General features: G+C 46.8%; 1 protein-coding gene across 1 annotated transcript; it reads right to left on the reverse strand.

Moving 5' to 3' along the window:
* Positions 1 to 1,478: 1,478 nt before the first annotated feature.
* Positions 1,479 to 9,716, reverse strand: TMEM39A (transmembrane protein 39A). Its single transcript, XM_010194941.1, is given in 9 exon segments — positions 1,479 to 1,960; positions 2,365 to 2,485; positions 3,005 to 3,192; positions 4,007 to 4,034; positions 4,036 to 4,341; positions 4,842 to 4,984; positions 6,367 to 6,450; positions 7,867 to 8,089; positions 9,604 to 9,716. Coding segments are annotated over 9 exon segments (1,440 nt in total). The 3' UTR covers positions 1,479 to 1,726.
* Between the last annotated feature and the right edge of the window lie 4,604 nt (positions 9,717 to 14,320).

Here is a 14,320-nt window from a genome sequence, read left to right on the forward strand (position 1 = left end):
GCTCTAGATAAGAAGCCAACACCCTCTTATCCCAAATGTACTTCCTGAAGTAATCAAGGTAGAATTAAAACATGGATTATAGATGAGGCTATACATAAACCTCGACATGGCTCTAAGCTACAGTAGTGTATTTCATTGAAAGGCCCCAGCCTGTAAACTCCTAAGTACCTGTGTGCTGCCAGCAGCACCAAATCCACAAGAAATAGAAAAGGCCTAGGAGTCATCAAAGCTAAGCATTAGTGTTTGTTTTGGAGTAGCTTGGGGTTAATGCTGAGGCATCTCCTGTTGCCTACCTCATTGGGTGTCCTGGGCTTGTGATGAGGCTGCTGGAGCAGAGAAGAGCATTTTATTCTCATTTAACTTGGAAGGAAAGAAGGAAAAGAAAGTAGTTGCAGTTCATCCCAAACTCAGTACAGTTTGGTGTGGTTGGTTGGTTTTTTTTTCCCCCCACTTACCCACTCTTTAAACAGAGCTAGCACTTTACTAATGGCTACAGTTAAGTCAGATGGCATCTGAATGGAAGACATTGCATTGCCATCTCCTCTGTAATTACCTGAGATAAAGCATCAACTCCTACCATCAGCTGTCACCAGCACTCACAAATGAATTATACGGTTGACACTGTCTTTTGTCTTCAATTCCTGTGTGTGATACTGCCACAACTGTGTTTTTCCACTAGATTCAAGTATAGTTCAGCTTCACAAAGAACAGTTTAAAAGCAAAGTATTTCCTCTATTACTGATAAGTTATTAAACACTTCCAGCATATCTTAGAGTGAACACTACTGAAATGCATTGTATAGCAATAAGGGAGCTGATAAGTGTTTGAGAAGAATAAATTTATGTGAGGAACATTACTGGTTGAAGGAAATGGCTCAGTATTTCCTAATTTAATAGTATTACTCAAGGGATTAGAGAAAGATGTTTAAAATATTCAATTACCATCCTGCTAGACAAAGCTAGCTATTTCAAATCCTTTCCTAAATGACACACTACTCTGCAATTATAACTTCAATATTTAGTTCAGTCTCTGGAGTAAGGGTGCTCAAGTTGCTAGGAGGAGAAATAGGAGCTAAAGTAGAGTCTGTTATTTTAAAAAAATACTACTTGCATCCTGCTAACAGAGGGCAGAAGAAAGAACAGAGCTTTTACTGACTGACAGTAACTTAGTCAGTCTTTCTGCACACTGCTTCCAAAAACTGGTATCACGTCAGCGCACGTTTCCAGTGCAGGACTGGCACTGAGGTCACCAAGATAAACTTCGCTCATCCTGGTGAAAGGCCCACGTGTTTCCTTCCTTTCTTCCCCTGGCTGTTCACTTATCCAAGTGCTACAGCAGACCAGCTCCTCACTACCAGCAGTTCTACCCCCACAGTGTGCAATAGCAAGGCAGTTGTGTGAGCAAAGCAGACACAGTGACCACACACACAATCCTGTTGCTTCACATAGATATATGTATGGGTATATATATATACGGTATATACACATTGTTTTGGGTTTTTTTATATAGATATAAAATAACACCTTGTTTATAAAGCGACATTTAATTGCCACTGGTTCCCTTCCTGCCCCACAAAAACAATAGTATACAAAATATAAAATATTTTAAATATTTATAAACGCCGCAAGAAAAAAATAGAACTGTACGAAAATATCTTTTTTTTTTTTCTGAGGTTCCCTCCCTGCCCTGTGGGAAGAGAAAGAGAAGGGGTACACTTTTGGCCGGCCTAGTGTGCCTTGAGTCCATAGTTGTTAAGTGGGTAGGAGTATGCCCTGCCTAATACTATCCGGTCCCGGAGGAGCTTAAATAAGACATAATAATTGCAGAAGAGGATGAGGGCCATGGAGAGGGTATGGTTCCACTTCTCTGAGCGCAGCAATGAGTAGAGCTGGTAGCAAACCACGCTGCCTTCAATAAGAATCAGCAGGTTGAGCAGCCGTAATGGACGGTGAAAAAGGAACTGCAGGGAAACAGTTAAAAAGGACAGATTTTGGTAATTTTTGTGACAGTAGGAAGGGGTGTGTACATAATGGTGTCAGGCACCACTGAGCTAGTGAGGGCAGAATAAATGTTTGTGGCAGACATTAACTAGAGCCCTCGTACGAATATGCCACTGCCTGATCACAGCGCTGCGTCACCATGATGAGAAAGCACTGACAAGGCAGCTGTGGCTTCCATCTCGCCCAGACTTCACAGTAACACAGCAACGGGAAAGCGCCCCTGCTGCCAACACTTTGTTAAGCAGCAACAGGCTGCTGCACAGCACTGAACTCCGTTCTGCACAATCTGCTCTGCTGCAGCTGGGTTTGGGCCTCTCTTCCCTCCCACAACTGTAACACATCAAGCAAGAGAAGAGATACTTGCATAAAAGCGGGCGTGGGACACATCTGAAGGCACTGCTACATTGTAAGGCCCAACTGCTTTATACAGGCATCGGCTACGTCGCACCAGAACTCCTTGTGGCCATATCGTGTTTTCTGACCAGCTGTGGGGAAAGAATGCCAGAGCATTAGCATCTGTGCTCCCAACTCCCTGAGCGTGGGTTCACAGGAATGGGCTGCATATTGAAAAATACCAAAGCCTCTGCCACAGGGACACATCCTAGCTCCTGGAAAAGCACACAGAGGTGATCACAAGTCCACCAGATGGACTCGGATTGGGCAATGTGAAAAAATGGCTCCCAGTACAAGAACCTAGCCCACTGCATTGTGGGGGCCACCCGTGTCCATGCACAAGCTACTTCTCCAGTGACCAAGAGGAATCTTGGCATTTGTTTCTGGGAAGGAACCAGCACTGACTGGAGGGGCCCAGACAGCTCTCTAGAGCAGACAATTCTGTTTCTGGGTATCAGAAAGACTAGCACAGTTGTACCTGTGACCCCTGGCACTGTAGGGAATGGAGAAGTGTCCTCAGCAGATGAGCACTGCTGGTACTTGCGTATCTACTAGAATTTCTTCTCAGCCCCTTGCTGGGCATGCCAACCCCTCCTCATCCCCACACTCACATATGCTGTGGAGCATTGCTGTAGGAACCGTGCTCTAGTTTCTGCCATTTGCCAAGGTGGGCAGCTGATCTGTGGAGGAGGTCACAGTACTTGGGAGGCAGCAGTTGAGTGGTGAGCATGACAAAGGCATTGATCCACACCATGATGAGGTGCTCGCAGGACCAGCGCATGTCGTAGTACTGAGTGCTCTGCAAAGAGACCAGGCAAGAACTTGGCACCACTGTCACGAAACGGGAAGGAATGACAAGGGACGTACTGCGTGCGCATCCAGCAGACCCACACCACACATTTACAGGCATGCGCTTTTGGACCGGTAATTTCAGAGGGTTACAGTTTGGGAAACACTCAAGATTCCCTTCTCCTTGACCTGAAGGAGAAAGGGCAGGAGGATGATGCTGCTGCTGGTGCATCTCCTTCTCCAGCAGCAGACAAGGGGGTTTGCTCGCCACAGAACTGGCCCAGGAGCACCAATTGCACCAAGACCGCTACATGGATTGTGGGGCTGTGCCCATTTCACTACATCAGCTAGAGCTCATACAGGTTAGAAAAACAACAAATTAGAAAAAAATATACAACCCCCACATTGACAAGAGGTTCTTGGATTTAGCTTGACAAGCATCCTAGTTGGCTCTAACAGGCTGAACACCAAAGCCTCTGATCCGAGCGCTCAAAAGCCACGATGTTGGATCTGAGACAGGCAACAACAGGTTCCCTTTTCTAGGAAGAACACAGCTATCCATCTGCCTAGGACAGGGGGTGGGAGAAGGGGAGTTAGTAAGTGGGGTGATGGGACTAGAGGTGCATCACATTTATGGCAGTACCTATCCGCCAACCAGGAGCAGTACTAGTGCACTCCGGATGCAGCCATGCTCCGCTATCCGGGCTGCCAAAGGGGAGACAGAGAAAAGGGGAATTAACCAGGAATCCAGCCTGGCAGCAATTCACACAACATTCAGAAGGAGACAGTGGGCAGGGGCACAGAGAGAGACAGACAAGAGCTACCTTCACAAAACACAGTGGCAGGGAAGATGAAGAGAGAGTTGAAAAGAACTTCCTTGATCCTGCGGTTGAAATCTGCTTTTAGGCACTCCACCTCATTGCGGATGAGATCTGGGGAGAGGGGGCAGCTGTGGGTGGGGATAGACGTAGGATTATTGAACTGTTCTCTCAGAGATTCCCACAGAAGCGAGAGGAAATCTTTGGGTTTGACCAGGCTGCTGACAGCTGAAGACCCATCATCCACCATCTGGTCCTGTACCAAGTAACCACAGTCCGTAGGCAGGGGCTGTGCTCTGCTGTCCTGGTGGAAGCAGCACAGAGGAACGTAGACACCAAACCTGCAGGGACAGAAAGAAGAAGAGGGCTGAAATGACAGCCATCCCAACATGAAGCATGGGGAACCTTCTCAACAGATGCTGGCCCTTATGAGAGGGACACCACGTAGGAAGCCTCACTCCAGAAGCTAGTGGCCAACTCTTCTCTCCGCTGAGAGGCCAGGGGAAAAGAGACAACTCCTGCGAGACACCTGTGCAGAGAAGTTTCTTTAAATCTTATTTGTGGAACCAGTGATCCCAGTGGCTCAGTCTCTCAGTCATAGTAAAGGTCTCTCATGCAAAGAGCACGCTGCAGGCAATATGCTTCATCAGCTCAGCATCACCTTCTCATATCATCCCCTGGCCTACCTCCCCTTTAATTATATGATGAGGAGACTTTTCGGCTGCATGTCCTCTGAGGGCAGACCACAGCCAACAGCTCTACTTCCCACAGTGGTTCATGCCACCTCCGAGCACCTATGCTAACCCCTGCCCTGAAGATACAAGAAGGTGGTATCACTCACGGGTAGCCCAGGAAGAGAAGGTTGAGCACAGAATGGCTGCGGAAGAGGTTGACCAAAGTCCAGCAGAGCACCCATCCACAGAGGGTGAGAAGCACCAGGCGCACCATGTAGTGGATTACTGATGTCGCGCCCACCTGAGAGGCCTGCAAATGGAAAAGAAACACTCAGCAGCTCAGTAATGCTTGTGCTAGAACATGAGCACAGGGGGTGCCTGTAGAAAAGGAGCAGGGATAGGGGTGCCAGGAAGCACTGTAAGAGGGGGGGGCTGCCCTCTTCCTCACGGAAGTAGGAGACTGACTCTCTTACAAAGGTGAATGCCTTTGATTTTATTCAGGTTTGGTAGAATCCAAGAGATTAAATTAAGCACAAGTTGTAGGATGCGACTAAAATAGGGCCTTAAAAAAAATTCAGAGCTGCAAAGGAGAAAATATTTTTGCTCAAGTCCTTTATTGCTCTGATGATAGTCCAAGGTAGCTTGAAAAGCATTTCCTCTTGCTCTTTCCTTTAGAAGGATCAGGTCTCAGCATTCATTGCCCTAAAGAACTGGAATGTCACAGTTCTCAGCTGAGGGAAGAGGAGATGGTGCCCCTTGGCAATCCCAAAACTAGATTTCCACCACTCTCATCTACTGGATGTACAGGCTGCAGTCTAGAGAGTAGGCACCACCTTCAAAAGGACAGCAAGAAAGCTTGTTCCAGTTTCCAGAGGGGAGAAGGCGACTAAACTATGGAAAGATTTTTAAGGGTTAGAGCCAATAGATGGGATATTCAAAAAACTTTTATGGAAGGTTTCAATGCAAAAAAATTTCAGTCTGTGGGAAATTTTACAGAGGATGCAAACATAAATGAAAATGGCAGTAATCAGAGATGAAAAAAGAACTTCAGAGATCTCATCTTCTCTATTCACCTATTCAATGGGACATAACTGTTCCTTTATTTTATTTATATATTTTAAAACCTATTGCTTAGTCTGGAGCTGTATTAACCATTTCAGTGGACAGAGCTTCCATTTTCCTCAAAACGACCTTTCTCAAACATACATTTGGCCTGGTTCTGCTCTCACAAACACAGAAAGGGGCTCAAAATCTGAGGCGACATGACCAGGGTCTCAGAGTTATTGAGTAACCAGGGCTGGAAAAACAATTCTAACAGCTATTCTTTTTTCACTTTGGTGTACTCAGACGTCCTCCTCCTGACCCTTTCCCTCTCGTCTCCTTTTCATTCTTCCAGTCTTGGCTAACCTCCCTGTTTGCCTTTCTGCTACCCAACTCACAGATAAGGAAGCAAGTGGGACCACTTCATCTCCTTCTAGCTGCAGAGGCAACAGATCTACCCAATACTGCAGGACATGAATAGGCTCAAGGAGAAAACTCCAAGGCAGAAAAGCATCCCCAAAATCTTCGTCCTTCATGTCCAGACTTGTTCCAGGGGAAGAAACCCTCCAGCTATCCACCTTGCAGAAATTTCTCAGGCCATGGATGGTCAGGTTCTGCAATCAGGACTACAGGCAGGAGAGGGAATGTTACCTCAGAGATGAGGGCCCACACCAGCCTCCGTGCCAGCATCACTGTGATGAACGCCGCCAGGTGGTAGTCAATGAGGTGAAAATTCTGAAGGAGGAAAAAGAAAAGGTCTTCACCAGGAGAAGGGGCTCTGAGACCACCCAGCTGGGGTGGGACTGGAGAGCTAGCTGCTGAGAGCACGTTAGGACCCTGTGTAAGCAAAGCATTTCTCAAGCCTCTCTTGGGGAGGAGGTAGAAGGGAGTAACACAGGAATATCTCCAGAAGATCTTCCCCACATGGAGGTTCCTTCCCATGGAGAGATTTCCACTGAAAACAAAACAAACCCACAACCCACCCTTCAGGCAGGTATTCTGGGGGTCAAAGGGACATCTAGGACCAGGATCCTACTATGGAGAACAGCTTGCAAGTTCTGGGAAAAGCCACGAAGCAACCAGAGCAAAGGCAGCCTAAATGGAGCCCAGAGTGAGCACACCAGCCCACTTTAGCTCTTGGTCTCAGAAATGGTCTGCAGTGGCCAGTGCTCCCTGATAATCAAGTTGATCTGAGAAATGTCATCTTCAAAGGCCATAGATCTGTGTTAAACACTCAATGCTGGCTCTGGCTGCATCAAATTAGATAAAGCTCTTGGACCCCTTACGGTTTTTCAGTGAAGCCATCAAATGTGCTCTGGCTGGAATGGTTAGCAGCAGACTCTGAGCGCTGCTGTCTGGGACTTCAAGGACATTCTGAGTAATCGAGAATGCTTAACTTCTGATGGGAACAAACATATGACCATTAAATCCTTTCAGGTAGGGAGCCTAAACCAGAATGTTTTTTATGCGAAGAAAGCTGTGTCTAGCACCACATTGCAGGACTGGAAACCAGTATCTGGATAACTGGAACACCAGCACCACCTGTTGGTAGAGTGAACTAAAGAACCACCTCATGCCTCCAAGCAGCACAGACACAATGTAAATGGAATGACCCCTTCAGATGCTAGCTTCACTCAGATGAGGTTTTGCTGACTCAGGCAGTACAGGTCACTGCCACGTTGTGCAGCTTATTGGGCCAGGAAGAAGACTGAAACTGAGGAGACCAGAAAGTTTAAATAAGCTGAAGATCTGACCCTCTCCCCAACTACTCTGCTGCAGACCTGCTGTGAATCCTAATGACGACTTCCACCATCTCCTCCTGTTTCTCAAGCTCCACTGTTTCTACTGGGAAGGGGCACCCACAGCAGGCTCCTGGAGTCTCAACTCCGTTTCAAACCCTAGGGGCTAGCTAGGCCATGCAAGTATCTGCAAGACATTTCCACTGAAGGGGCCGTGCTGACACCTCTCTCTTTCTCTCTCTCCTTCCATGTATTTTCTCCCCTGTAAAATGGGGGATGACATGGCCCTTGCTGATGGGGGTGCACATGGACTCCCCTTCACCCCCTTAATGTCAAATGCTTGGTGATTTCTGGACGGAAAGAAGCTGTGTAATGACAAAGCACAAGTGACAGCATTTGATGGGGAACTCACCAATGAGGTGCAGGAAGCAGGGTGATTATATGGGTACCACCAGACGGTTTTGTAGATGTTGATGTACTGGATGAAGAGGGCTACTAGTAGGTAGATGAAGAACAGGAATTCAAAGAGAAGGCTCCCATCCAACGGCAGTTCAGGGATCCGGCAGTGACGTACAGGCTCTGGAGTAATCAGCGCTGTGATCGGAGGTGCGGAGAGGCTGATGGCACTACCATTCCTGAAGCAGACAGGTATCACTTATTTAATAAACATTCTGCATCATCTCTACCATTTTCCAGGACAGAGAATGCTTGGCGTTGTGCATTTGGGACTGGGCATTGCTAGAGGAGAATGGCAGCAGTCCTGCATTCATGTTTCTGGCACAAGACTGGTGGTGAGCTTCATCTTCTTAGCTCAGACAAAACCCTTATCCAGCAACTTCTCTAGACAGACTGATCTGCCAGAGGTGCTGTAACATCCCCAGCAATATTTCAGTAAGCTTGAAGATGGAGGAACAGAAATACAGAGTGAAGAAGCAACTCCAAGCAAAAATCACTGAGGACTCTGTGCCAGACTGAGTACTTAGTGTTGGCTCCTTCCACTCATCACCAGGACATACAGTAGCACCCAGCCTCCTTCTCCAGTACTGCAAAGTGCCCATTGTCTTTCTGCTAATAATTCCTCTCTTGAAGAGAGGTAACTACAAAACAGAATGGAGGCATTCAGCCACTTCCCAGAGGCTGACATCTCAACTGTTCTCACACTTCCTTCTTTCCTAGCCTTCAGAAAAGAGCATGACAGCTAAAAGCTCCAGCAGACTAAACTGATGGAGGAAGTTCACACATAAAACTATGCTGTGTCTGACTGAAACCAGGATAAGTGATGTTCCCCCAGGACCTTGGGGCACTGACTTCATGGTCTCAACACAGTCACTTATTCCTCAAGAATCTAAGATTGTGCCATCCATTCATCTGTCCCAGCCAGAGAAGGCTTCAAAGGCCAAAGCTGAATGGCTTGGATATCTCTACTCTGCAAGGATGAACCTATACCAAGTAGATCAGGGCCTCAACATGCAGCAGATAGCTTCTCTGGTCTGATAACTTCTGTATGGAAGGAAGTAACACCGGACCCTTTGTGCCAAATGTGGAGATGTATGTTCCTTTTTCAGTCCCCAACTTCCCCAGAAAATGGAGATGAGTTTTTTCAACTGTGAGAATTAATTTCATCTGCAACCAGCGGAGCTAAAACAAAATATAGAAAGACAGGGCAGGAGGATGCCTATCACGTAGGAGGTGGACTCACAGCACTGACATGTCACACTAACTCCCTGTGGTACTGCAGGCAAGCGAGTAAGAGAGACAAGGACCGACAATCTGCTAGGACTCACTGCACTGGGATCTGCTGCAGGGAAAGACAAACTGAACACTGTGTGATTTCCACGCCTGGCTGCTACAGCCATGGTGAGTGGTGATGGGTGACAGAGACCACTCCACAATCCTCCCCACGGGGCTGATTACAATGCACGAAGTCAAGAGAGGGGCCTCAGAGGGAAGCATGTGCCACAGCAGAGCTGGAAGAGGTCTGTCATGTTGAGCATGGTTCCTCTTGGAGGGGCCATCTCCTAATGGCACAGCAGAGGGCTTGAGGTTCCTGGCTTTAACCACAAAGCCACACTCCCACACAGAGCTCAGAGTGGATCAAGGCTGCTGGCTTTTAACGCTATCCTAGCCACAGGTGTCTCTACACCCCTACCTGTTTCTCAAACCGGTACCGTTTCCACAGCTCCCACCAACCAGCGTCTGGAGAGAAGGCAAAGCTGAACGGCTTAGCTGCTGCCGGCTGGGTCCCCTCCTTCCACCGGGCATGACCAGGAACCAATCCACTTCCAGTGCCTCCGGCAGGCAGTGCCCCGAGACCCAGACAACGATCCCGAAGCCTTCCCAGGTCTGCAAAGGAAGCAGAAACATCACTTAAGCTGCAGACTGCTGGTCACCCAGTTCACACCCCAGCCAAGCAAGTTCATGCAAAAGGAAGCCACTCTCACACATGCAGAGCCCTGCAGGACACCCATCACCACCCTCAAACACTGCCACCAGAGCAGCCCCTGCTTGCAGACACAGAACGGACGCCACTGACACCGTGTCTTTAAAAAGTGGCTGCTAAAATTAGCAATCACTGACTGCTAGCACTTCCTGTTGGCTGGGAAGTGCCACCAAGCATCTCCAGCACTGGAGACCACAGGACTGAGTGCTACATTCCAAAAGCAAGCCTGAGAAAAGCCCTCTCCCTGTTCTGGTGCACATAGCTACAGAGCTACCCAGGTCTTTTCAACCACCCAGCACATCACTTCACAGGATGTGATGCTGGACCCCCTCTACTAGGGCTCAGAACAGTCTTAATTGGTCTCCATGACGTTAATTGCATGGCTCAGCAACCTCCTCTGCTAAGAAAGCCCAATTGACACAGTGGTAGGACGTCCATTTAAAAGTAGTTCTAGTTACCAGAGTAGTGCAGCAAAACACACATGTATGCATGTCCTTCAAACACATGGCTAAGGAAACATATATCCCAGCCTTCAAAACAAATTAAAAAGTAAGCCTGTAAATATTTATTTATTTTTATTTCATGGGTCTCCTGCAAGGATTTCAGCAGCCGGGTAAGTTTCTGATGGCTTGTAGGCGTAAGAGTGAGGGGTTGAACTGGAGTGCGAATCTGGGAGTCATTCAAAGCGCCTGTGCTGTCCAGAATCGAAACACTGAGCGAGCATCTCGCTACAAGGATTCTGGGGTGTCTGCACATCTGGGGACTAATCAGCTGCCCTTTCAGCAAAATATCATAGCCAGAACCAACCCAGGGTCCAAAAAAAGCACTCCTACCTTCTGGGAAACTCTAGATCTAGCTTCAAAATTTACAGATGGAACCTATTGTCTATTTATAATTCAGTTATCACCTCCTTTAAAATCCAGAGAAATCACAGCTGGCAGAAATGCCAGGAAGTTTGCTCAATGAGTCACACCACTGTCGCCATGAACACAGTCTGCAGGAGAACTATTCTAAAAAACTCCCTCAAAGAATCATCATTTGTATTACAGTTTTCCATCCTTCATCTCTACTCCAATAACCAATTATCAAGTTGTTTCAAAAGACCAATGCTTTCCACATACCCACATGAAGGTCACTAGTAAAAAAAAAAAAATCTTAAAAAGTAAACCAGAGATTCTAGGAGGGAATAGGCCAAAGAAGGGAGTAGTGAAATTGCATTAAAGGAGAGGACAAACACTGGAGGACTTCAAAACTCTCATTATAATTCAAATGACAACATGAGAATTGAAACCTTCCTTACCTTTCTAGTCAAGACTCTAAAGCTTTCAGAGAACTTTCTGTAGGATGTTCTAGAGTTCTATTTTTTAATATTTCTATTTCAGGAATTAAATATAAACAGAAGGAAATTCTCCTGCACACATAGGGCAGCAACAGACAATGCAGAATTCACTTAGGGCATCCAGACACTTTATATAAGCAGCTAACGTGAACAAAAAAAAATAGAAAAGCCACTAAAAGGAGCAACTTTGAAAGCTATTTTAAGCCAAATTAAACTATCACAGGGACCCATCTGGACTAGTGTTCAGCTCTGGGGCCCCCAAAGTAAAATGGACATGGAGCTGTTGGAGCAGGTCCAGAGGAAGCCATGAAGATGATCTGAGGGCTGAAACACCTCCCCTACGAGGAGCAGCTGAGAGAGTTGGGGCTGTTCAGCCTGGAGAAGGCTCTCAGGAGACCTTATTGCGGCCTTCCAGTTCCTGAAGGGGTCCTACAGGAAAGCTGGGGAGACACTTTTTACAAGGGTAGGTAGTGATAGAACAAGGGGGAATGGCGTTAAACTGGAAGAGGGTAGATTTAGGTTGGATATTAGGAGGAAATTCTTTACTGTGAGGGTGGTGAGACACTGTCACAGTTTGAACAGGGAAGTTGTGGATGCCCCCTCCCTGGAAGTGTTCAAGGCCAGGTTGGACAGGGCTTTGGGGAACCTGGTCTGGTGGGAGGTGTCCCTGTCCATGGCAGGGGGTTGGACTGGATGATCTTTAAGGTCCCTTCCAACCCAAAACATTCTGTGTTTCTATGACTGTGGAAACTAAAACAATTGGTCTGATTCAGTCTACAGGATATTCATGAGAACGGATGTAATATGGTAGTGGTCTAATTCGTGGTATTAACACTGGAATAACACATTCAATAGTTAATGTAAATAATTCAACAGCTCCCATTAGTATTATCCCATTAGTATGCTTCACGTGCTTGCTCATATAGACACTTGGACACTGAGTAATCGCACTTCCAACCTCCAGTTTTGCAAACCAGTAAAATGAAGGTTTCTACCAGTAAAAAACAATGCCTGTGGAAAGGAGCCCTCCTTAACATCAGTGCACCATATTTTAAATGGACTTGAATAAGCCCTTTCACAGTGATCCATCCATGAACATAAAGACTGGGCAGTTCCTCAAGCCAAGCTTTAAATAACATTACTTCACTGGAGCCTGATCAAATTAGGTAGGTGCCCGTTAGAGCAAAATCTGCTTAATAACCATTCCTTTTTTGTTTGCTTTTATTTTGTAAAACTAGCCACACAAAACTGAAGCTCCCCAGATAAAGTTAAACAAAGCAGTGAGATTACAGATCAGTTTGACTCTAAGTGTTTTTTTTGGCCTTGAACCAATCAACAGACCTCCTTTTTGAGGAGAGAGACACAGGAAAAAGCCTTTTTATAGTTTTCAATTAATAAACAAAGGCATGATTCTACTGTGAAAAATATGCTAACAAGAAAAAAAAAGTGTCTATGACCCTTTACTCCAACAGATAAGATTTCTGTGTGCATCCAAGTGATATTAAGTATTAATAAAGAGCCTGCAGAGCAAGCTGGGAGTCTACCAGGCTCCCTTCTCTGTTTGCAGAGTCCCCACCCCATGTAGTTACACATCAGTGATCTTATTTTATATAGAGTCACAGGCACAGAAAGCGAGTAATGGAACATAAAAGCATTTCCTGACAAGACTCTTTAGTCCATTAACACAGATGCCACATTGTTCTTCCCAATTCACCTACAATTCCCCTCAAAAATAAGTCACATACTTGTAGTCCCTTCAATCTCAACCTCAGAAGATAAACTGCCTCGCTTTCAAGATCTCCTCTCTAAGGCAGGTGTGGGCACCATGAAAACACCCAGGAAGGATCTGGGGACCAGTTTCAGAACAGTGGACAATGGTCCTGTCCATGCACAGGGAATGGATATGGGTACAGACAGCTCTTGGGTCCTAGAGAAGGACCACGCTTTTCCTTCTGGACAGAGAAAAAAAAACCTTCAGCTGTGACATGGTTATAAGGAGATGCAGGAACATAAGGCATCAGACCCTCTGGTTTCCAATTCATGCTTTTAGGACTACTACTTGGGCACTTTTTTCCTCTGCACCATCACCCCTCCTCCCCATCAGCTCCCCAGCTCTCCTGATGGAGCAGGATTAAGGCACAGCTGTGAGCAAGGCTTTGCTGATGAGGAGCTAGGCAGACAAACTATTCACCAGTTCAGAGGTGAAGCAGCATGCAGTCCCGTCCTGCTCCCCCAGGGACCATCACTCGGAATCATGTTCCTGCATCAGCAGCTGCCCAAACAGCTCTTAAAAGAGGCAAATCAGGAGAGAGTCAGTGACTCACCAGAAAAGTCTGCCTGGTTCCCCATCCCTTTGCTGGAAATGCTACAGTGTTCAGCCAGATATTTTGATGATGTTAACATTTTTTAATTGGAGAAAACTTCAAGCCTCCAATCCTCTTGGGAGGCTTGCTGCACCGAGGCATGAGAACTCTTAGGGCTTGGACAGTATTCAAGAGGCTCTCCTTGGCTCCACAAGCTGATACTCTCAAGAGCAGAAAGGGACATGTGGCCACCCTCACAGAATCAGAGTGGTAAGGGTTGGAAGGGACCTCTGAAGACCATCCAGTCCAACCCCCTGCCAGAGCAGGATCACCTGGAGAAGATCACACAGGAACATGTCTAGGTGGGTTTTGAATGTCTCCAGAGAAGGAGATTTCACCACCTCTCTGGGCAGCCTGTTCCAGTGCTCTGACATCCTTACAGTAAAGAAGTTTTTCCTTATGTTTAGGTTGAACCCCCTGTGTTCCAGTTTGTGACCATTGCCCCTTGTCCTGTCACTGGGCACAACCAAGAAGAGTCTGGTCCCATCCTCCTGACTATCGCCCTTTGGATATTTATAAGCATCAATGAGATCCCCCCTCAGTCTCCTCCAGGCTAGACCCAGCTCTCTCAGCCATATAGGAGATGCTCCAGTCCTCTCATCATCTCAGTGGCCGTTGTGCTGGACTCTCTCCAGCAGTTCCTCATCCTCACTAGCAGCAACGTGGCTTGAGAAGACCACAGGTCTCTCACTGTAACTCTCCATCTTGATCAAAGCAGCCTTCT

The sequence above is a fragment of the Mesitornis unicolor genome, unplaced genomic scaffold (assembly GCF_000695765.1).
Source record: "Mesitornis unicolor isolate BGI_N332 unplaced genomic scaffold, ASM69576v1 scaffold34291, whole genome shotgun sequence".
NCBI classification, from domain to species: domain Eukaryota; kingdom Metazoa; phylum Chordata; class Aves; order Mesitornithiformes; family Mesitornithidae; genus Mesitornis; species Mesitornis unicolor.